Source organism: Hippoglossus hippoglossus, chromosome 4 (assembly GCF_009819705.1).
Source record: "Hippoglossus hippoglossus isolate fHipHip1 chromosome 4, fHipHip1.pri, whole genome shotgun sequence".
NCBI lineage: Eukaryota > Metazoa > Chordata > Actinopteri > Pleuronectiformes > Pleuronectidae > Hippoglossus > Hippoglossus hippoglossus.
Genome location: NC_047154.1, coordinates 22376407 through 22400970, shown reverse-complemented (window position 1 = coordinate 22400970; position 24564 = coordinate 22376407). Strand labels below are relative to the sequence as shown.

The following is a 24564-nucleotide window of genomic DNA, read 5'->3' as shown; positions in this document are numbered from 1 at the left end:
GACAAAACGTATAAGTGACAGTTCACTGCCTCTTGTTCTGCTCGTGTTTTTCAGGAAGTTCTAAAAAGCAACTTCCTGCTCTGATTCAGCAGCAAAGCACGATTCAACGTCAACTTGTGGATTATTTGTCCGTTTTAAAGCGTCTGAAGTGTCAGAGAGATGTTATATATTGTCGTGTGTCGTTTTAAAGTAGAAGATTTCATGTTTTGCATCTGGTTGGGATTCAGTGCTGTGCTATTGATCCAGCCGGTGCACTCACTCAGGGCGATGTAGGGGTCTGTCGAGGGAGGCGTGTGAGAATAACAAAGACACTGAGTCATTTGGTTACATTAGCGGCTCACTTATTTTCCTGTTTTTGTGTTTTTTGTGTGTTTTGTTCCAGTTGCATTATGTTCCCTCCCACTGATCTCGACCAAATACCAACAATGAATGAATTTAAAGTAGCTGCCACTAAATGGCCCCAAAGAGGGAGGCTGCAACATCAGTGGGAAGCAAATGGTTATTGATGCATTCGCACAGCAGCATGTTTTACTCCAAGTGAAATTAAACTGCAAAAAAAAAAAATCATGTTTTCTTAAAAAGGCTTCTAACACAGCACTTTTTACATTGCATACATAATTATTATATTGATTATAGCGCTTTTCTTTAAATCCTGTAAAGCTGTTAGCATATGTTACCTCACTCACTCACTCACTCACTCATTGCATCCTTTGAAGACTACATTTAAAGTGCCGCCCCAGTTTTAAGGCTCCGTCAAATGCGGTGGACAAAAGCGTCCTTCAATTCTGGAGCAAGGGCAGATGAGTGGACCCTTCATGGGCCAACGTATCCCAAGATCCATTGTGCACACGTGATGAAGCTAATGAGCTAATGAGCTAATGAGCTAGCTTTACAGACACACACATTTGGTAACTGGTCCAGTAGGTCAAATTAGCTAATGGTGAGAATGATCGAACTGGTGATGCAAAACGGAGAGAACTTCTCTTTTCGGTAGGTTTTCGTGGTCAACTCGTTCCCTCGATTGTGACATAGCTACAGTTCATTTGCTAAGCAAAGCGTCAGCTGACGGCTCAGCTGACCCAGTCCCATGCATTCAGTTGAGAGCTCATATTGTGCGCTCTATTTAAGTTGCTCGACCCTGTAGGCTACTGTTCCTGCTTCCACTGAAAGGCTACTGTGCAACCCACCTCCAGCCCAGCACCTCCTTTTAATACTGAATCTGACCTAATCAATGGCTTGTGTTGTCACTGACGTCTGTTCTGAACCACTGGTCTTTTAGCCGATCCTCTCCCAGACTCACTTTCATTAAAGGCTCATAGGGTATAAGGAGGTTTGCTCTCCCTACCTCAGTCTTTCTCTGAATGCATGTGGAAAGGCAGGGAGGTCCCAGAACAGATATAAGTTGAAATCAGATACAGTTTGACTACAGTGGTGCTGACTGACTTAGAGACTATATAATACTGTTTATTAGCTGCACTAGAGGCCAGATCTTGTTTAAGGGTTGACTGAAACTCAACAGGGACACAAACAACACAAACACACACACACACACACACACCTGTATTCAAACATCTTCATTCCTTTCTCAGAACCTTGATAATCCATAAACAGCATTAAAATAGACTCTGGTCTTTTTTATTCTTGCAAACTCAGCATCGAGCTGCCAAACGATTGACGTTCTGCAAATCTCAGTGACTTGTTTTTCATCATGTTACATTTCAGCGCTGACATGTTTTTCCTCTGTTGCTCCCTGTGGCAGGAAAACTCCATCTGTGTTTATTACACCTTTAGCTCCACCTGGGAGAAAAGGGGAGTGTTCCCGGGAACAGATGTACGACAGTCTGTTAACAGTGGTGGCACTGCTGTAAAAAAAAAAAATACTTCACTTTCATCCCTGAAATGCAGAGAAAACATGTTCACATCCTAAAAAATGTCAAGTATTCCTCTATTTTAAATACTGCAGATGTTCATCTATCACTTAAAGACAACAGTTGGGTCGTCTTACAGCAAAGTGCAATTTGTATGTATTACTAATACAGATTACACACAAGAATAATAATTCTTCATTCTGCACACTTGGATGCACAGAGGCTCAGCACACATGCACACACACACTATTTGTTTTCATCACTTGAGAGGACCTCACATTCCCCAGTGAACTCAAATTTCTCATCAACCAACTTTAAACCCTAAAAATCCGATACTGTTTGTTGTGGGGTCTGGATTGTGTCTCCACAAGGGAGCCATGAGTTATGACTACACACACACACACAAAGACACACATTTTGGATCAAGTTCTGAACAATGCACATGGACACATTCTCTCCCTTTACATCCACTTCCCAGTCACACACTTGGAATAAAACATGCACTGGCACATGCTTCTTGCTGATTGGCTGAATTCCAGGAAGCCTGCTGAGTATGAGCACATGGGAAACGTTCGCCTCGGAGGATTTCTGCCAGAAAACCTTTGCACGTGGTTAAAGTTTTGAAAGCTTCTATTTTAAGTCAAAACACAAAGAGGCTGCGAGTGAAAACCGAAGCCAGAACCTTCTCCGAAGCATTCTCAGTTTCTTGAGCATCTCCTCGTCTTCTCACCAGCGTGGGGTCTACGAAACTGTTTAACTATCTAATTAACTTAATCTAAATTAGCCCAATATAACTGATCGGACATGCTAACTTCTCCAGATCATCTGTGCCTGTTTCAACGCCAGAATCTGATCTGAAAATATGAGATTAGACGTGCATGTTCATCGGCAGCTTCAAAGATTTCCCACTCTCAAAAAATGTGTGTGTTCCCCAGAGAGTACAGATCCACACACAGACACACACACACACACACACACAAACAAACACACACACCACACACACACACACACACACACACGGTTAGAGGAGAGGCTGATCGAGCAATGATCAGGGACCTGATCTTCAATCTATAAGGACCAGTGTCTCATTTCCATTTAAATTAAAGATAGCCCAAGTTGGCAGGACACTACAAACTATCACCACTGACGAGGAGAGCAGAAACTTTTTCTTGCCCAATAACAGCAACAAAATGAGCTTTCTGATCAATAAAGTTCCCTTTTTTTAAATGTTTGAATCTATACGTGACTTTTTTTCAATTGTGGGAATGGGAAATTCTTAGACTAATCTAAATTATCACCATTCTTTAAAAAAAACTGGAACTTAGTGATTCCAGGTATAGCTTGTATTATGCAAAAAGAGTTTTGCTGCAGAAAACTATTGATCATAGACGTGAATTCAAATATAGAACAAAATATATCATTGCATGAGTCCTCCATACATCATCTCCAGCCTTTGTGTCACTGTTCATCCATTCAGTCACGTTTCACTTTCCGTTGTAAGCTATAGATTAATACTCGATACAGCTGATAAATTAGAGAAAACATTGATTTTCCCTCTGCATATTTAAGTCTGCGTCGCAGTGGTTGTCAATTCTGCCCATTTCCATACATCCCTCCAGTAGCGGATCCATCATCAGGGGGCGGCCCTCAGTGCTTCGACACACCCACACCTGAAACAGCCCAGGAGGCTGCGTTACTGGTGCGGACCTGTTGCTGCAGTGAGAAAGTGAAACTGGAATCTGAACCATCCTTAATTTGTCCCATCCATTATGACCATTATGACCAGGTACTGTAGCCACCAGGGGGCGATCAAGGTACTTTTTAGGGAGCCGTCACGTCATCCATCTTTATTTGCAGTCATTGGTTGGGACATGGATCAAGAGGTTTGTCTTTGGGTTCTGATCCTTTAGTGAAATAAATGGAAGTTCTCTGAGTTGACTGAGTCAGGAGGTCGTTCAGTCTCACTGTTCGTTGCCTCATTTCTTTTTCACTTACACAATTTTAGTTAAATTCACCTGAAAGGTTTTTGTTTTAATGTGTTTTATCTCTTTGATGTGATCCTCTTGAGGTTCAACATGTTTTCTTCTCATTTTTTCTCGTTCTACTCCAGAACAACCTTGAAAACCTCCGGCTTGATCGAGCAATGACTCATAATCACAGCTCTCCTGTTATAAGCTTCAAGTCTAATATGGGAAATTGTGCGTCAAATCAAGAGCACGTCAACAGGAAGTTTGCTCCATAATCTACATTTAAACTGTCATATTGTACAGTACATTCAAAGTTTGGATTTATTTTTAGTTCTCTCCGTCAAAGACAATGCTCTGATGAAAGAGAATAAATACGACCCGTGTTTTACGCAGCTTCAAACCCGGCGATGTGATCGAATGAAAACCCAATTGAAATGTAAGCAGCAGTTTTTTAAATGGATTATAATTAGAGACAGCCACAAACCAATCTGACAACAGAGCGTGTGAACAGCAGCTGCTGCCCTCCGAGCAAATCTTTATTCATGAATGGGCGGTGCATGTACAAACTCTTCCCTGTTTGACACACACGCACACACACACACACACACACACACACACACACACACACACACACACACGCACACACACACGCACACACAGTTACACACACACACGTCTCTGTATTCAAACAGTCAAATTTAGTTTTTCATCCAATTAGTTTTCAGATACATAACCTCACTGTTGGGCTCTTTCCATAGTCAGCAACTGACATTTACACAAACAACAACTTATCATTGAATGACCCCCCCTGAACACACACACACACACACACACACACACACACTCCCTCCTTGGCTCACAAAGGGAGCCACAGACACACAGCAGCCGCGGACGGGATGTAGATTTCTGTCCGTCAGCTGGACAGTAGCCGTGCTGCTGATGAGATATGGACTTCCAGGAGAAGGCAAATGCCAGAACCGTCCCACACAGACAGCAGTGAGCTTTGTTACAGACAATCCGACTTCTGCAAAAGCTCGTGATGAATGGGCAGAGATTTGGGAAAGTGCTACTGATCTTTATCGAGCGTGGAGTCACCACAACCTGGTTGCATCAGTTAAGGAGGTTGATTAAATGGAATTCTTGTTGCCAAAATCGATTTTAACCTTTAAAGTTTTGTTCCCTGTCTCTGTTTTCCCCCGAAAGTCAGATGACCTTTCCCAAAACATTCGGCCACCACACTCATCCCTCGAGGTTCGTTTGGAATAAGAGAGGGTGCATGGAAAATAAGACAGCATGTGCATGAATGTGGGGCCACTTCTTACTGTGTGGGTTTGTGTGTGCATGCTGATTCAATGTGTGTATTCATGACCCCCCCCCACCGTCTATACACCTTAATGCAGTTTTTAGAAAAGCTTGTGCAAACACAGCGGATGAAGAGGTGACCCGATGAGATGAGACGAGATGAGATGACGCTCTTCCAGCCATATTTCAAACTACATGATTATGGTTTGCATCCCAAGCAACTTCCACCACCTCCATTACCATAACCTTGGATAGTGCTGTGTCAGGAAAAAAGGGAAGTAGTGCAGAACACTGTCAAACAACCATCTGTGTATTAGAAATATGCACATATGGAAATGTATTTGTATCAAACTGTGCTTCATGGTTTAGGAGCAAGTATCGAGTTAATTCAAAAACTTAGAGTCTCACAATTGCACTTTAAAAATGAAATGCATGTATTTCATATTTTCATATTTTTCTTCACACTCTTGAAGCTTCTCTCAAGAGACCTTCAGGTATTTTCCCACCCAGCTTTCATCTCGTCAGGCTCCACGATACGATGCTCAGTGTCCTTCAGGCTGGTGAATGTAACATGGACAAAGCTCGTGTCTGTGTGAGTCAACCCAAGAAAAACATGTGTTGAAGCGTGTATACAAGACCTCAAGGCTGAGAGCAACTCCTCTTATTTTAACTCTGACTCCAGTCACGACACATTATCACAATCAGATAATAAGAACACGTTTTAACAGATTATTCACCAGTGGTCTCATAATCCCCAGTGTTTCCAAAGTCAGTGCTCTGGGGCCGTGTTGATGGAAGCAGGACTCATGGTGTTCATGCTAGGATTTCCTCATTAGCACCACAGCTGGAACCACAGCCAGATGTTTACCTGCAGCTGATCATTGGAGACATGGCCTTTCTATAAGTAGATTAATGTTCATTTACACTTTCAGCTACAAGCCTGAGCTTTGAGATGCGTAGGGACTCAAATGCAAATCTCATGGCACAGCTGATGTCCCACTTTTGAACTGATCTGTGTTCAGTTTGTGGATTTTTAAAGTCAGAGCAACACTTTTAGAGAGGGATAAAATGTATAATTAATTATTTATCTACTTTGGTTTTCCGTAGAACCAAAACCTCAAGATTAAAAAACAAGAGCCACCATGTTGCTGTGTCCCATTAGGGCCTTACCTCTTCTACAATATCATCCTGCTCAACTGTTTTTACAACTTTCTTGTTGGGAAATCAAACTACAGCGTTAATTTAATAAATATATGTCTGAGGAACAAGGTCAGCGTGGTGTTCTTGTTCTCATGAGGATGAATACGGTGCTGCTTCCTGTGTGATTCTATTCTATTCTACTTGAAAGAGCACATGATGAAAGATGTGTTAAATATATATTCAAGTGCAAAATTCCTCTTAATCCTGACAAACACAATAATATAAAAATGATCTTGTCGGGGGGGGTTAAGTGATATATTCTAATCACACTATTGTACATCCATTAAACAGTAACGCAGGAACTCACATGCACCTGACAGAACGCTGAAGGCCGTACAACTGCCGCATGCAGGAGTACAAGAAGTTGCAGGGAGGTGTGGAGGGATGGAGGAACCTGATTTGCCGAGCGGTAATCAGAAAGATAAGGAGACAGCAGATAAATGAGAGGAAGATGAGTCAGTGAGCAAGGCAATTATTTGCGAGGAGGGAAACGGCCTGAAAGGAGGAGAGGTGGAATGGAGAAGAGTGGGCAAAGAGAGGAGGGCAGACAGAGACAGAGAGGATTAAAACAAAGGAAGGGAGAGGGGAAAGGGAGGAGAGATAAATGGAAGGACGGCTGCAGGGGAAGGAGGTGAGGGAGAGAGGAGAGGAGGGGGGGGAGATAAGTGTCATCAGTCACTCCCACAAGTCTCAGTCACTCACTCACTGCTCAACACACCGATTCTGATAGATATTTAATTCTGATCTTTAATAAACACAAACCTACAAGATGGTAAATGCATTTGGAGATAGAGCAAAAATATATAAACACACACACACACACACACACACACACACACACACACACACACACACACACACACTGTTGAAGCGTGGTGTCATGTACCCGTGCATGTGTTAAATCTGCTGCCAAGAAATGCATTGAAGTTGTTCCCCGTTAAATGAAAGTGACCTATCAGCCGTGGTGACGGGGTTAGCGGCGCACAGGCGGCCTAACTCCGGCCAGATGGACTAACTAGCTGGCTGGCAGGAAGTAACAGGCCGCACGCTTCTTTTTGATTGGCTCTAATTATGATCTACCGCCGAGCCTCCTGGAGAATCGCTGACTGGTCGATCTCGTCTGTGGTGAATCCAGAAGTTGTTTTTTTTTGGAGCGAAAACAGGAGCAAGGGGCGTAAGGAGCAGTTGGTGAAGAGTTGTCGACTCAGTGTCTCAGCAAAGCACCGGATGAGTTGCACTGATCCAACAGTTCCTTTTTGAAAAGACGCTGATTTCACAGGTTCTTTCTCGAGTTCAACAACTTCATAGATCAACGTTAAGACGGAATGGGATCAAACTCTTCTCAGCTCTGTGGACAAGTGCTGTGCAGCTTCTTTAATGACCCAAGGGAGTCAAACCATAGACTCCTTAAAAGGGAAGCCAAATTATCATTGAGTGGCTTGCTGCATTAAACATCATGAACCCTGTCTCCTCCATGTTAGTGGATAGAACATGTGCTAAAAATGAAAAGGCCACAAGTCATAAATAAGTCATTTTCGGAAGCTTTTTGTTACATTGATGTGTTCATGTGTAAACGTTTCTTAAAACCATGTGAAACGTCAAGACCGACAACTGAGATTGACTCACAATTGGTTGAGAACATGTAAAGGTGGGATCTCGATAGCGTGGCTCCACTCCACAGTCACGACTGTGCAGACTCTGGTGAATGATGGGATTTTTATGCAACAAGAGGAAGTGGAGATGCGTCGTCCATCTTTATGAAGCCTACTGTAAAAACCGCTGTGCAGCCGAGCATTGTTCAAACTGACAAAACTCATTAAAATAGGCCGAATATCAGGCTGGATTTTGATTAAATTTGTTTAGAATGAAATATAAATGTGTTAAACGCTTCCAATCGATGTGAGATTTCAGCTATAAAATATTAAATAAACATCATGTGGTATAACAAACTTATTTCTAGTGTCTTTTATACCGTCTGTTAACAAAATGCTTCAGTACTTTCAGACCATGTGATTCAAACAAAAGCTCCAGAGCAGTGATTAGATGAATCTCAGGTAAGAACTTAGTTTCACTGTCCCTCCTCTCTCCTTCTTTCTCTTCCATCCTCCTCCTTTAGCCTCCCCTCCTCCTCATCCTCTCCTTCAGCCTTCCTCTCTCTCCATTACTCTTCGTCATCCTCCTTTCTCCTCATCATCCTGTGCCGCTCTCTCTTTCCCCCTCCCTTCTCTCCTCTTTCCTCCTCTTTCAGGGGAAGCTGCTCGACATGCCAGACCTCTCCCGTTGCCTTCTCTTCTCATCCAACCTCTAATCAGATCAATTCACCATTCCATTCACAGGGATATAATAAGGTGATTATGCATGGGCCCTGCACTGCTCCTACCCGTTCCTTCACACACACACACACACACACACACACACACACACACACACACACACACACACACACACACACACACACACACACACACACACACACACACACACACACACACACACACACACACACACACACACACACACACACACACACACACAGACACACACACACACACCGGCCCCTTCAGCATTGATGGAAGTTGACGTCGCATTTCCCTTTAAAAATTCTGTGGATGTCCTCTGTCAGAGGGAGCTGGCAAACCGGTGCTCCCCTGATTAATTTGTCTCTTCGCTTCTAATCAGTGTCAGGATAGAGGGAGGACGCAGGGATGGAGGGAGGAAGGGAGGAGAGAGGAGAGCGAAACTAAGGGAGAGACGAAGGTGCCTCTAAACGTTTGATTAGGATCCACCAGGAGACCTTTTCAGAGCAAACCCCAGAAGATCATGAATGAATAGGGAGGAATACAGCTCAGCAGCACAGTCATTGATTCTTTCACAATACCCTCGTCCTTAAAGACAACATCAAGTTTAGTGCTGAAAATCGTAAATCATTTTTAAAAGAGGAATAAAATCACACGCTTGGAATCCACTGTCCTTTATAGTGGACATCGTGGGCTTCGTCTCTGTCTGCCTCTTTAACTTTTGATCTTAGCTTTAAACCGAACATGAAAATTTGACCTGTTGGTGACACGCTAAACGCTATAAAGATATTGGTCAGATGTTCATCTTTGCAAACTTAATGTTGCAGTTTGCTTGTCCTGTGGTGATGCTTGTTGCAGGATTGTATTTATGAAAGTGTAAAAATGACCGGCAGTAATGGTCACTTACGCTGATGAGTCCCAGTCGCCGCTCCTCCAGAGTTATGTTCACCTAATTCAAAGTTTATTGATATATCCTGCATCCAAATTGCACCAAATTCGACTCTTCACTTCGTTGGGCCCTTAACAATATAAATGCTTTGTGTGAAGCCGATTAGATGAACTGTCCTTGAGATATTTGAGACACATACAGACAGACAGAGATTTGTGGAATTAGTTGATGGATAAGGTGGTTGCAGATTTCTAACTGAAGGTCCATGCTTTGGACTTTGGACTATCTACTAAATAAAAGTATCTAAGATGATAACACTAAAAACCTGTCTGCTGGGGACACACACGGACGATTTCATAACGATGAGCAACAGGCTAATTAAAACTAAAGCTCTGAGTTGCAGGGAGAGCAAGAGGCGGAGAAGCTCACCGGAGTGACAGCGGGAGACGTGGCATGAAATATAACAGGAAACTGACTAAGACTCCGAGGGGGGGGAGGAGGAGTGTGGGGGGTTGTTATTTTGGTACAGTGTTCATTGTGTATCCTGGCTCCGTGATTGCAAGTGTGCAATTTTCACCTCATCGAGACGAGGAGGATAGAGCAGATGATGGGAAGGGGAGCGGGTGAAGAAAAAAGTCTCAGAGAAGTGCTGATGCCATAAAATGCCCTCGGCAGGGCAATAGAACACCTGGTATGTGGTGGTGGGGGGGGGGGGTGGGGGCAAACTCCCATGGAGGCAAACTGTGGAGTGTTATGAAGCCTATTATTCCTCAATCTGTGTCGTTATGTCTCAACTCATATGCAGCATTGAAGGTGAGTGCGGTGTGTGAATATCAACGGCCCAGAATTCAAGCTGTTTTAAATGATTGCAGACAAAGAAATTATCAGGGGCGGAGAAAATATATAACTTGAAATTGATGCTGAAAATATGTTTTCCTGTGTCTGTCACATTCATGAGCTCCAGTTTTTTACAGCTGCAAAGTCACCAGAACGATTTCAGCCTCAAGAGTCTGCGACTGGTCCTTAATTAATATCACTTATTTAAACCGAGTCAAAGAATCTTTTGCATTTCCTCAGTGGCTCGTTTTGCATAAACATGTTTTATGCATCACCAGTGTCACTTTTTTTGTAGAATCACCATTATTGATTTTAAAGGATCTCTTATCACACCCGGCTTTAGAAGAGGACTTTATCAATGAGTATATAATGGAGGGATAATCAGAATCTCTCGTACACCCTTCACGCCGAATACAACCACAACAAGCTCTGCTCTTTCTCAAACTAAAGTAGCGTTTCATTAAATGTAAGTAAGACTATCATGAAACCACATCACATTTCTCTTGGGCTACACGTGGTTTTGTCTTTCCACCTGCGCTGACACAGATGTTTCATAAAGACCGACTTGAGTCCCACACACACCATGAATTAAAAGCCACCGTAAAAGGCTTAAAGATACATAATAATCCACCTTGAAGAGGAGAAGTGGTGCAGCGCTGCAGAGGACGCACAGACAGCTGTACAAAATGCTGCCTGTTGGGATTTGGAGGAAGTTGATGCTTATCTGTTCTTGACATCACACGTTTTGACATGAAATAGTAAATAAACACAACATTAATGATGTTTATGTTCCCTTTAGGTGCAGATCATTAACTAATGTGATTAGCAACACCCACTATGTCAAGTCACTGTATTGAATACAGCTTTTTGTCCACTGCAGCCTCCTCTATGTTTTTTATGTGTCAGGATATCGACCTGGCCTCCCCTCTCCCGCTTCCCTGTGTCGTTCCAGTGTTTCATCTTCCTGCTGCTTCAGTGTTGTCCCTAGTCTGTCTTTCTCCATGTTTGTGTGTGGGTTTCTTGGACCTAAATATCAAACCAAAGACCAAATATTTGAGGACAAATTCACTATTTGGGGCAAACGTCGTGTCCCAATCAGGGGAGAAGTGGATTTTTGGGGGTTAAATTTAGCTCAAGGTTAGGATAAGGGTTAGGATTAGATTAATAGTGGTTAAAGGGAAGAAGGTCTCCAGGAAATGAATGAAAGTCTATTGACTGCAATTGTATGTGTGTGTGTGTGTGTGTGTGTGTGTGTGTGTGTGTGTGTGTGTGTGTGTGTGTGTGTGTGTGTGTGTGTGTGTGTGTGTGTGTGTGTGTGTGCACCTGTGCTCCTGCAGCCTCTTCATTCATCAACCTGATCGTTCAGTCATCAATGCGGTGCAGACATCGTGGCCAAGTTTTTCTGCTGCTCGCTAGTTTGTTTTCTAGTTCAATGCTCTGTCTGTGCCTCAGGTTCCCTGCACCTGCTTCACCTCCCCCACCTCCCCCACCTCCAGCCTCATCCTCCTCTGCAATTACCGGTCTGCCACGGTCTGCTCCGTCCGTCTGGGGAGGAGAAGCTTCGTCAATCTTACACTCTATGATTCATTTCTAATTTCTAAATATGTGAAGACAGTCAAAGCATAACCCTGACAACTGTATCTCCTGATGAAGACCATGGGACGTGGTTAAAAGCTCCAGGAGAAATCTGGAAAGTCGACCTTGAGATCAGACGTTGTGCAGAAATACAGCACAACACAATAACGGCACTATTATTCACTCACACTTATTGTGTAGCTCAAATCCACAGATGTCGTACCCCGAGCTGAACAAATGTAGAGCAGGAAATGGTTGAGCAACTATAAGAAGAGACTTTATGAACTTTAACTTTCCCGTCTCATCTCCCCTGTTCATCTTCACTGTTCACAATATCCTTCACCTTCCAGGGGAGACACTGAAAACCAGGAAGCCCATTCATATACTGATTTGACTAAACACAGCTACACTGCACGGTCTCGCCTCTCGATTCATTTTCCATTATCCCCAGCAGCCAAAGTCTGGGTTTAATTTACCTTACAAAGCCCCAGAGTCTTAGCGTGCAGTGAGGAATTAATCCATGTTTTTCCTGTAGTTTCAGAACAAGTAGACTGTGCATTTTTATTCCTTGTTGGCTTGTAAAACATAGAAAAAGTACAACAGTCTCAGAACAGTCTTTGGAGGTGGTTTTACATCGGGTGCTGAACGGGCTCTGATGGTGGCCGGGCCCACGCAACAGCTTGAAGCTAATGAGGAACCCAGAGGTGCGCGGGTACAGGCCTCCTCTGCTGCAGTCACATTATGGACACCCTGATGGAGGCAGAGCTACTTAACACACTCAGGACAGATCAGGACCAAAATCAATGAAAATAGCATCAGCCATTTATCCTTGTTTACGTGCACGTCCCAGATTGTCCTCAGGGTGACTGAGCAGGAGCCATACGCACCACTCATGCTACTTAGACCCACACGTTCGTGACTGAGCAGCGACCAGAAATAACTGGAGCGAGGAACCTGACAGAGAGAATCCAACTTATTTTCAATCAAGCCGCCTGTCGCTCCGAGATGAAAAGTGACAGTGAGATGTGAATTCAATGGACTCGCATTTCTGTCCGGCTCAAGCGAAGTACAATGACAGAAATGGAAATTATGGTTGTTTCTTTTCCCCCTTTTGAAGACATCCCAGAGACGGGATCTGACCACGCACACAGACTGGAGACGGAATGAAGGGTGGTGAAGTACAATTTGTAAATATCGTTTTTTCCATTAGAATAGAAAGTGTCACTCTCAGGGGGGATCAGAGAGTTTCTGCTTTGAGGACGTGGAGGATAAGTCGCTGAGAGAGACGGATGAACAGTAGCAGTCATCAGCACAGTCCCCAGTCCCCAGTCCTCTGTCTGCTCTGTGTCTGTCTGGTCTTAGTGGTGGAGTAACTTCCCTGCAGCCCTGTCAGCGCTATAAGTAAATGAAATTTGCATTCAGTAAAAAACAATCTAAATGTTTCTGGCATTATATTACAATATGGTGTAGAGTTTAGAAAATATCTCCACACATTACGTAAAGTTATAGATTTATTTTGCCTTATAGTAATAAGAATGATTTAGATCCTTGCTGCTGTCGAACAAATGGGTAGAGAGTGACGATATTTGATGAAATGGAGTAAAAGTGGAAAATACCTGAAACAAAGTAAATATACTTTACTACATGCCACCTCTTAAATACACAGAGGCCGCAAAAAATGCTGTAAAAATTTTAAGTATCATGAAATAGAAATACTCGAGTAAAGTACCTCAAAATTGTATTAAGAACAGCGATTGGGTAAATGTGCTTAATTGCAGATATATTTTGGATTATTGCCACAAATACATGTTGTGGCAAAATACTGTGTTGGTGCAAAAATAAAAAACAGGACAATAAAAATAAAAAAACTATTGAATAATTGAATAAAACAATTTTTCCTGGCTGCTGACTTCCTACTGTAAAAATGTTGATTCCTGACGATATATATGGTTGATATGAAAGTCTTCAGATTCTTTCATCCTCCAGGGAACAGATAACATCAAACAGTGGTTCTCTCTTATTAAAACCCTGTATGTCTTCTTCCTCTCAGCACTTCAAACATGGAAAAGACTCATGGAGGGAGAGACACACGCTTTAATATTCACGTACTCATATACTGTATCCGTCTTTACATGTCACTGGAAATATCATATACAAATGTGTGGCTGAGCCCAGACAATCACAGGAACCTCACGTGATGTAATTTGTCCCACAGACGAACGTACAATGTCACGGTCGACGACTCTTAATTCAGCCACTTAAGATGAATCCCTCTCGAGTGACATTTTCGAGTAAGATCACGTTACTTTCATGGTCACTGGCCAAAGCGCAGCGTTAGCATTCAGCGTGTGTCCATTCTGCCGCTCGAGATGCAAGGCCCTCCACTCACGACTGCTACGTGACCACAAACGGTGAATACAAACCGTCTTTAGCCAACATAAAAGTGATTGATTGCGATTTCGCACCCATTCTCCTGCTCCAGTGACACTGCTGCAGCTCGTTCTTCAGGTCTGGACATTTTGGACACACTTTCTCGGGATGGTGGATTGATATCGGACTATTTTTGAGGAAATAATTCATTTTCAGACTTTGGTTAAAAGCAAAATTTGATGAAAATGTAGGGAAAAAAGTTTTCATGGACACCACAAGTTGACCACGCCTCTTATAACTAAACTACATCCACAGGTTCTGCAAAGAAAAGAGAGAGATTTCAGACACACACTGATAAAAACCTTTTCCCTCACCTTAACTATGACCAGTTTATGCCTAACCTCAACCTAAACCTAACCACAACTCACATCTGACCCCTGACCCTCTAACCAGGAACTCAGAACTTATGTTTAGCCTCATTTAGACCAGGCTTTGGTCCCCGTGAGGTGTAATGGTCCTGACAAGGCCAGTGATTATGCTGGAAAACTTCCTCAAGAGGCAACGAAAACAAGTATATACACACACACACACACACACAACTTCAACCTTAACTTGGTTAACCCTGACACTGACCCTTAAAACATGTCCTAACTTAAAAAATGTTGGGATTTATGTTATCGGAACTTGCTTTTTGTCCCTGTAAAGTGAATTTGTTAACAGATTTTTGTCCCCACAACATGAGTAATACCACAAACCCACATACACAGGGACACATATGCAGGGATTAGCATGAGTTAAAGTAGCACAGTGAGAGTCACTCAGTCTTGATTGTCCCTCTGGACCACAGCAGTGATACTGGGCCAACGCTGCACACACTTCTCTCTCTCGTGTCACGTCAAAGTGACAGAAATCGACTTGAGGGGTGTGGCCTTGGAAAAGCTTTGTCGATAGTCTCTTTCTTGACGAGGTGGCAAGTGACACTCATGAGCCTTCAGCTGAGACTCATAAAGATTTAAAATGGATTATTTGAGAGAGAGATGACTGTTTGACAAATTAGAATCATCCCTGCATCTCCTTCAGTTTGTCCAAAATGCTGCTGTTAGGACTCGGTGGTACAACACCAGTTCTGGCCTCGCTGCATTGGCTCCCTGTCAGTTTTTTTCATATTGATTTCAAGGAGTAATTGGTGACTTTTAAAGATTTACACAACCAAAGCCCCGTCTGTATACCAAGGATTTACCAACTCCCTGTGAGCCTGGGCTCTGGTTGGTTCCTGAGCTGATTGCTGACTAAAGACGATCATGCTTTTGCAGCACAGGCCTCCAAAGTGTGGAACGACTCACCAGCTGATATTAGACCACCTGCATCTGTTACTGCTGTTTAGGCCCTTGTTGTTGTTTATTGTTTGTTTATGTTTATAAATGTGTGAAGCTCTTTGTAACTTCCTGAACAAATAATATTCTCCTATGATAATCTTAATCTTATTTATATTATTATTATTATTAGTAGTAGTAGTAGCAGCAATAGTAGTAGTAGTAGTAGTCGTAGTAATAGTATTGTTGTTATTATGATTATTATTGTTGTCATTATCTATCTATCTATCTATCTATCTATCTATCTATCTATCTATCTATCTATCTATCTATCTATCTATACTCGGGTGCATGACAGCTCCCCCTGGAGGATTCCCTTGACATTGCATACTGTAGTGGAGGTAAAGATATTTTTATTGTTGTATTTAACACGTGTTGTGGGAAAATAATCAGTTTCATAAATTAAATTAAAAATGTCAAGTTTGCAGTTCTTAAAATGTACAAGAATAAAACGTATTTATTTCCACGAGGAAAGAGAGGATAACAATATATATTTAATAATATAGTAGTATATTTTCTCACGCTTTTCAACGTATTAAATAACAATTGTGAATATACGTATTTGATCATTTACGCCTAAACATTTCCTCATATATATTTATTTTTTACATGTAGGAACGTTTGATCTCTGGGAGTGTTTCCCCCGGCGGGCCCGTGTCTGTGGGACGCTGCACCGCGTCACTTCCTCCCCACGTGAACCTCTCCGGACATGTGAGCAGGAGAGAAGCAGACATTTCTTCCAGATCTTTATATTCTCCATTTTATATTCTCCTGTGATGATCATTGATCGCAGCAGCATGGAGTCCGCCGAGGAGGATGAGGAGGTGCTCAGTCAGTCCGAGGAGGAGGAGGACGAGGAGGAGGACGAGGACGAGGAGGAAAACATCGAATTAACAGACCATCAGGTCGGTTCAGAGACATGTTTGTTTTCCACACGTGCTGCACAGTGAGTGTGTCTGTGATGAACACACGGAAGAGAAGAGACACACGAGATTCACTCTGCTGTTAGTGATCATGAAATAAGATGATGTTGTGTTAGTGTTGTTAAATAACAAACTACTGATAATCTGAACATAGGACTGCAGCACCCAGCTGGTTAACACAGGCACAAATACACTAATGTTGATTAATAAGTTAAACTTCAACTCTAAAGTCGTTTAAATCAATGCTGCAGATTCTCCTGTTGGTCACTGACTTTCAATTATATCAGATTATGACTCATTTCTTACACTTCACTGTTACTTTCCCTCGTTCGTTTATTCTCTATGTACCTCTTTTGTGAAATGCTGCTTTTTTCTATTGTCCTATGTTGCTTTTATAATTTACCATGATGCCTTGTTGAAAAACACTTTGCCTTGAATAAATAAGGTGACAAAGTGTGTCACAAAGTAGATGGGAATAAAACAACATGACAAAACTAAAAGAAGACAGGTTACATTAAAGAAAATATCAAAAACAAACATCAGTAAAAATCGGACATTTCCTTTCCTATTAAAGTATATGTGTAGGAAATTATTTTATAAACAGGTAAAGTGCTGGAAAGTCTCATCTCCTCAGGAAAGGAACTCCACAGGTTCTGGGCCTTTACTTCAGGAAGTACTAACCAGTGTTGGTATCTTAGATTATGACTTGGAGCAAATGAAGTTAGAACCTCTGTGTAACTGGGGCCGGACTGTGCTGAGCTTTAAAAGCTGTTAAAAGAATCATAAAATAAATCCTAAATGTAACTGGCAGCCAATGAAAGGAGAAATTAGAGCGATGTGGCCCAAACGCTCTGTGTTGGTTGAAATGAGACCAACTAGCTGAAGCTCAGACTCTGATCAATGTGTGTTGTCTTAATAAATAGAGAAATTACATCAATGTGTGAACCAACGTTTTTTTGTTTCCTTTAGCTCCAAGAAGCCTTCGCTAAAGGGTTGTTGAAACCCGGGATGAACGTTCTGGTGGATAAACCCAAGAAGATGACCAACAATGCGGTGAGTGAGACATGACGTGTTCAAATCCTTTTATATGATGTAAATAATTAACAGAACAGTTTTCTCATCACTGGTATTAATTAACGTACCTGTACCTGTGTTGCGATGCAGGAGGGTTTGAAACGCTGCCTCGCCGACTTCCGTAAAGAGCTTCCCTGGGTGGAGAGGCTGGATCTGACCAACCCGCCGGCTGAAGACATCATCTCCAAGCTGGAAGGGAAAGTTTCTACTGCGGCCAACGGGCAGGTCAACGCAGACGACGATTTCCAGAGGGAGATGTTCTTGTAAGTGATCGGACCTCGATGTGGAGTTAGTTAACAATGTCGATTCATTCTAACACACTGACTACACCAATATCAAAAGTTGTGTTATTTATTTATGTTCTTTGTGAGGATATTTGTAGCATCTAGCATCACAGGATCAGTTTCCACCGCTGTAGCAAAGTCTTCATGTTGTGTGTGTTTTTAATTTCCAGCTACCGTCAAGCTCAAGCTACAGTCATGGAGGCGTTGCCCCTTTTAAAACAGCACAAAATTTACACCAAGAGGCCGGAGGATTACTTTGCAGAGATGGCCAAGTCGGATCAGCACATGCAGAAGGTGAGCAGCAGTTTCTTTATGGCGAAGGTCTTGTGTTTTTATAATACAACAATGGAACAAGTTCAAAACTCACAATTCCTTTTATAACTCATAAGAGAAGCGTCCAAATGGTCTTGCAGTAAAACCTACAAATTTCTGTTTCTTGATTTGTGTATCTTCAACTGGGAGCAGTCTACTAATGAGCTATACTTGAAATGTACTGTAATACTTGTACCTTGAATCCAAATATTTCCACTGACATGTCTGTTTTCTCTTTCTCTGTCCAGATCAGGAAAAAGCTCATTTCGAAGACGTTGATAATCGAGAAGTCAGAGAAGGCCAAGAAACTGCGAGAGCAAAGGAAGTTTGGCAAAAAGGTTGGTCCCTGTTTTTTAAAGTCAACATTTCTCTCTCTCATAAATCTTTAGTCCCGTCTTTATTATCTAGAAAATAGTTTCCTATATTTGAAAGCTCACCGCCTGTATTTACACAACATAAATCTTGAATGTTCCAGGTCCAAGTTGAAGTGATCCAGAAGAGGCAGAAAGAGAAGAAGGCCATGATGTCCGCGGTAAAGAGATACCAGAAAGGTGGGTGATTGAATTCCTCTTTTAAAAGTTATTTATGACTTTCAGTTTGCACAGAAAGTTCAAACGGTTACTGTAAAAATCTTAATGGTTATTGAAACACTCTCGACTTACTGTTCCCCCAAAATCTATAGTTGTGAGAATGTGAATGTTTTACAGTTTGTGGTTTAATATTTCTGATCGTGTTCTCTCCCAGGAATGACCGACAAGCTGGATTTCCTGGAAGGAGACCAGAAGCCCGGTAAAGACGCCGCTCAGGGCGCAAAGAAAGCAACGAACAAGAAGGGGTAAGGTTTCCAATTTCAGGCTGTGCACATTACAATCGTAAATATCAAGCTTAATATTTTTTTATTCCTGAGGTTTCACAAACGGCTAAAAAAAATAATAAAATGTTTCTTTTCACAGCCCCAACTCCAAGAGGAAGTTCAAGGACCAAAAGTTTGGCTTCGGGGGAAAGAAGAGTGGAAAGAAGTGGAACACCAAAGAGAGCTACAACGACGTCTCCAGTTTCCGCGCCAAGGTGGCTAACGCAAAGGGCAGCAAGGGCGCCAAGGGGGGGAAGAAAGGCAAAGTCGGAAATGTGAGTCACGTTAAACAGTCCTGGCAGATTTACTACATGAAGGAGTGTTGTCACTGGAAGTAAAACTAACTATTGTTACACTTTGTTTTTCAGAAACGTCCGGGTAAGGCCGCACGCAAGAAGGCGAAGACCCGTTAACAGGCTGGACTAAGACTTGCTTCCAGGCAGGATTTCTCTTGAAAGGAAAACCTCCTGCATTTGTTGTACAATATGTGTTCTGTAAAAATGAGTCCGGATTAATACGGAGGACCCTATAAACCCTTTTCAAGCCGCAGAGAGACGTGAGAGGAAGCTACTGAAAAGATGGACTGCGTCGCGTTTCCCAAAACAAAGTTATTTTCCCATGTTCAGTTTCCATGATGCTTGTGAAGAACTTTGAAATTGTCATAAACACGTTTTTATCATTGGTGGCCCTTGTTGTGTCTATGTACTCGTCATGCTGCTTTCAGACAGGAAGTTTTCCTGAGAGGCTAAATGTTAGAATGAAAATATCTGAGTCAGTTGCTCTGGAACTTTACCTTCCAGTCCCCAAGTAAACAACCAGAGAATGTCCAACAAAATCACAGCAAGCGAGCGGGCGTATTGTTGGTGTATTTTAACACATGACAGACGAAAAACTGTAAAACATTGTAATACAAATATCTCAGGATCACAAATACAGAGAGATTTCCACCAGGGTTAATAAAAACAACATTCAGGAGCTTTTGAAGTTTAGAGCAGTCGCCATTGTGAACAAAAATGTGATTTCCTCAGGAGAGTTTGTCAGGTCCCGCCTCCTGCAGACTACACAGACGTCAGTTGTCTAAACGACCTTTTCCTCTGTCTGAGTCAGACGTGTTCACCACAAGTCTCCTGCTACGTTCTTGAAATCTGAAAGACAAACTCCAGAACAGCTTCAGAACATGTTTTCTGGACATTTTTCTGAGTTGTGTCTGAAAACGGCTTCACTCTCTGTTGCTCCAAAGTGTTTTCACCAGTCATTACTTTACAATGTCTGTTTGCTGTTCAGAGTTTGGAGGATTTTGTTTATTTCCAACAACTTGACTCATCGATTCTCCCTCGTGTGACGTGACATTTTCTGATATTGAGCAGCCGTCAGCGTTGCCCTTTCCCATTCATTAACATGATTAGCATGTGGTGGCTGCGTTAGCTTTGTTTAGTCCTGTGCTGGTGTTTTTCCTTAGTTTGCAGAGATGGAAATGTAAAGTTCTGCTGCTGACACCTTCGTGTTTTGTGTTATACACTAATACATATGAACACGTGTGTTCACTTCATGGAGATCTGCAGCCTGATGGTTTAATTAGATTTCCTCAGGGCACTTTCTGTGTGTTTGGTGACGTCGGTGCTCGCTCGGTGGAAGTTAAATCTCTCGTCTTGGCAGTTGGATGGAATCTGTGCATGAGAAAAATGGTCAGATTGAGCATTTGATCTGGAGAAAGAGCTGGATTTAAATTAATAATACATGTGACCATAGAGGCTGTAATGACTCTGCTGTTCCTTTGGGTTTGAATGTTGATTAAAAAAATGTTTACAACTTTCAAAACTGCTGAAAAACTGCACATAGATCTTATCCAACTTTACACAAAACCCATGATACTGTGGAGTAAAGTTTAGATTTTAACGTCAACATTATTTCTGGGGTGAAAATGAAAACCCATGGGACACTGAAACTAAAAAGGTTTTCAATTTACACTCTGAATATAACTTCTTCAAGCCATCACCAATTTAGAAACATCCCTGTTTTAGAGTTTGCTCCATAAAGTAAGTTTTCAGGGTATGATGGTTTCCACTACACCCAAAACTTTACTGCTAACCAGAGAGAAAATGATGGACTTGAGTTGGGACCCTCTGGTTTTCTATGAAGTTCAGTTGTTGACTCGGTCACAGTCTCTTTTCCTCACCAGTGGGTCTGACACCCATCCTATCTCCTGACTCTCAGTCAGAGGCATTGAATACTTCTTGGTGGGTTCCAGACGAGCCTTGTGGAAGGCCTCGATGAAGGCAGCTGGAAAAGAGAAGACGTCAAACGTTCACTGACTCAAAGGTTATCGACCTGTTTGGGATCCGATGGTTTCTTACAAATGTATTTATCCAGAAAGGAGGAGAATCTCTGTGAACTTACAATTCTCCTCAATCAGCTCCGTTGGTTTCTTGGACATGGGTTTGTCTGTCAGGACATGAACTGTGACAACATTGAGACACAAACACACATTATACAACAAGGCACCAGAGGAATCAGCTGATATTCAAACTGCTTTTCAATTCAACCTTCAACTTAACTCTGTGTATAACTCAGGAGTTTCAACTGTATCACGTGGTGCATTCAAGGGACACTCTAGTAAACAGTATCTGTGGAAGAGTTTGAAGTAAATGGTGCTTTTAATTTAACCTGAATATTGTGTTTAAACTTTACTATATTCATCTCATATTTACTCTTTTAAATTTGACTAAATGTAACTTCAATTAAGGCCTTTAAATTAGATTTTAAGTATAAATATAGTCCTTAAATCTGTCTTAATTCGAAAATATACCTTATAAATATAATCCTTTAAATTTGGCTACACGTATAAATATATTTCTTTAAATAAGACTAAATTTTACTTAAACGTAGTACTTTAAATTTTACTATGTTTATAAATGTAGTACTATAACTGTAGTTTAACAGTCAAACGCACAGAGATAGTTTTAGTGAGAGAAAATGAGGCTTTTAAAGAAAGTGAAAGGATCCATGTCTCCTCCACTGAGAAGAAATGAATCATTCCTCCTGTGAAGAGTCAAACAAACAGAGAAGAAGAAGCAGATGTCTCACGTCTCTTGTGAGGGTTGATGCTGAACTCGGTGTGGAGCCTCTGGTGTCGCTGCTCTTTTCCTATTCTCTCTAAATAAATCGCGTTCAGTTGAACCGGAGTCAGCTTCTCGTTTCCCGACATGTTTACACATCAAGACTCTCTCTGATGTTTGTTTTCTCTGCACGTTACCAAGGCAACAGTCAACACTTCCTGCGGCTGCAGGGGCGCAGACCGACCGCACGGTGGCGCTACACGCTCAGATTTGCTCATGGTGGGTGAGAACAAGAGTATAAACGTGTATATTTATCTACAGTTACACCTCATAAAGTAAAAACACCTGTGTACTCTAATATATAACAACATAGACCAAAAAAGGCCGTTATTCTAATTATAATTGACTAATAATAATTATTATAAACTCTCTGTTTAGTCTTAAATACGTGCTGCAGTTTTTTTCTCCATTTCCACTTAGTTATAATTATTTTAATTGGTGAATTACTTTCTGGTTTAGCGATTAAATGGAGACTTCTGCTCCTAAACAGATTAAAAGCTTCATTTAATTGATATTTATATTGTTTAATTACATGTCTTTTATTCACTTAATTAATAAATACGTTTTTTTTTTGGTGAATGAAACATCAGCATCGCTTTGGCACTTTTGAGTGGTTTCCAATGGTTGCAGTTAATTTTTATATAACCGTTTACAATATATATTTTGTATTTGTCATATTTTTCAGTCCAACTCCGTGAAGTCTTTGTTATTGCCACTCGGAGATATTTTAATATATATGTATAGTTTATTTCTCACCGCTGCAGGAATAGTAAACTCCACAAGTATGACATTTATCTTTCTATTCAAAAACTGAAATATTGATGAATTCTCTTACCAAATATATGTTTTATGCAGGAAAAAAAAACTGAAACCTTCAGGTTATGTATTATTTTCCTTTTTATATTTGAAGGCTTACAGATTCAGAGTGAAACCTTGAAAACTATAAATCATCACAATCAAACAGCTCATGAAATATTCCATCTTTCTTCATCCAGACACCAGCAAATCACTTGGTTTGCATCTAAAAGACATTCCACAGCATTTGCTCTCCAATCTTCTCCACTTTGGGCTATAATTAGATTTCTTTCATTAACAAATCTTGGTCTTATCTCTGCTGTGATTCCCAGAAGCCGTTTGTTCATCCCGGTCCTCGCCGTCCTTCCTTCAAAGCACCGCTCTGCTCAGGGTGCGTGTTGAAAAACTCTCGCCTGGAGCAAACAAACCCATCAGAACGTGATTGGAGGAGCAAAGAGGGAACGACTGACTCGGTCCACGCTGCATGAGAATGAAGCCAGGCCGGGAACAGTGTGGGTTTTCTTTTTGCTTCCATATGTTCTCTCAGGGCGACAGTTGAGAGATTGTTCTCAGTTAGCTCCCCAGGACTGTCACACACACACACACACACACACACATTGGCACTCTTGAATCTGCGTGTGCACAGGCCCGAGTGCATGCGTGTGTGAAGTTTAACGGTTGTTAACATTTCACACTAAGAAGAAACAAACTTTTCAGAAAGTAATAACTACCCAGTGAACTTGTGACAGTGTGTGTGTGTGTGTGTGTGATTGTGTGTGTGTGTTCCGTCACATTATCTCGCAGCACACTTGACCTCCCCTGGTCTCTGGTGTCACGGATCACACATGAATAACAGTGGCCTCCTCCTTTCACATCTTATAAACACCACGTCTGCTCCCTGTGGGCGCACCGATAAACTTCACCAGCCGCGGCGACAATCCCACGCTGCCTGCTGACGTCTCCCCACTTGTCCCCTCACATGAGGATATCGCATTTCACTTCCCCTTCATCTGCTTTCCTCCTTCCTCTTCTTCCTCTTCTGTATCCTTCCCCATCTGTTTCCCCTCGGAAGTAATTCATTCTGCTTTTCAATTTCCCCTTCTCCCCGTCTTTGTCAGTGGTGTCAACTTTTAGTGTTTGGTGCTTCTCCTCCCAGTAACAGACGGCTTGATAATGAAGGTTGAGATGTTCAGCTCTCGGTTCGCGTCTCATAAGCTGATTCGAAGCTTTATTGGCCCTGCGTGAATGATATGAAGGAAACGGGTAATAACTCAGGCAGTGGAGGTGCTGGGGGAGAGATTTCAGTGATTTCAGTGTGGGGTTCGCAAGTCCCCCCCGTGGTGTTTGTGTATGTGTGCGAGGGCGAGTGAGCAATATGTATTATGGGAGAACGGGAGGCCTCGTGGTGTCAAGCTTTGTTCCCGAGCTGCTGTCACAGTGTCGGAGCGAGTTACCGTCACGGCAGCTTCTCAGCTCCTCGGGCCGGGAGTAGTCAAAGGCCGGTTTGAGAGTTTTTCCAAAACTCTGCG

General features: G+C 42.0%; 2 protein-coding genes across 4 annotated transcripts in view; one reads left to right on the top strand and one right to left on the bottom strand.

Annotated features, from left to right (window-relative positions):
• The first annotated feature begins 6435 nt into the window (after positions 1 to 6435).
• Positions 6436 to 19809, top strand: ebna1bp2 (EBNA1 binding protein 2). Of its 3 annotated transcripts, XM_034583258.1 has the most exons (12): positions 6436 to 6444; positions 6859 to 6862; positions 10999 to 11005; positions 16521 to 16583; positions 17571 to 17654; positions 17766 to 17938; positions 18130 to 18253; positions 18520 to 18609; positions 18747 to 18822; positions 19016 to 19106; positions 19225 to 19403; positions 19491 to 19809. In XM_034583258.1, exons 5-12 carry the CDS (start codon positions 17610 to 17612, stop codon positions 19535 to 19537), a joined length of 825 nt encoding a protein of 274 aa, XP_034439149.1. In that variant the 5' UTR covers positions 6436 to 6444; positions 6859 to 6862; positions 10999 to 11005; positions 16521 to 16583; positions 17571 to 17609; the 3' UTR covers positions 19538 to 19809. The 3 variants fall into 3 exon arrangements, with proteins under 3 accessions (XP_034439149.1, XP_034439147.1, XP_034439148.1); XM_034583256.1 differs by lacking the exons at positions 6436 to 6444; positions 6859 to 6862; positions 10999 to 11005 and having other exon boundaries at positions 16350 to 16583; XM_034583257.1 differs by lacking the exons at positions 6436 to 6444; positions 6859 to 6862; positions 10999 to 11005 and having other exon boundaries at positions 16455 to 16583; positions 19225 to 19399; positions 19493 to 19809.
• Positions 19810 to 20384: 575 nt separating this feature from the next.
• Positions 20385 to 24564, bottom strand: part of fam183a (family with sequence similarity 183 member A) — a 7692-nt gene continuing 3512 nt past the window's right edge. The window contains exons 2-6 of the mRNA XM_034583269.1: positions 24178 to 24184; positions 22209 to 22334; positions 21522 to 21581; positions 21301 to 21404; positions 20385 to 20791 (exon numbers count right to left, since the gene is read on the bottom strand). Coding sequence (XP_034439160.1) covers positions 20696 to 20791; positions 21301 to 21404; positions 21522 to 21581; positions 22209 to 22329 — 381 coding nt within the window. The 5' untranslated portion in view covers positions 22330 to 22334; positions 24178 to 24184 and the 3' untranslated portion in view covers positions 20385 to 20695. The remainder of the gene's footprint in view (positions 20792 to 21300; positions 21405 to 21521; positions 21582 to 22208; positions 22335 to 24177; positions 24185 to 24564) is intronic.

What these genes read in the sequence shown, in the direction of transcription:
- ebna1bp2 (XM_034583256.1), top strand. Translation starts at nt 16,455, where the DNA reads ATGATCATTGATCGCAGCAGCATGGAGTCCGCCGAGGAGGATGAGGAG. An exon ending in TCGAATTAACAGACCATCAG is followed by an intron (nt 16,584 to 17,570) that starts GTCGGTTCAGAG and finishes TGTTTCCTTTAG; the next exon opens with CTCCAAGAAGCCTTCGCTAA. An exon ending in AGGCAAAGTCGGAAATGTGA is followed by an intron (nt 19,404 to 19,490) that starts GTCACGTTAAAC and finishes ACTTTGTTTTTC; the next exon opens with AGAAACGTCCGGGTAAGGCC.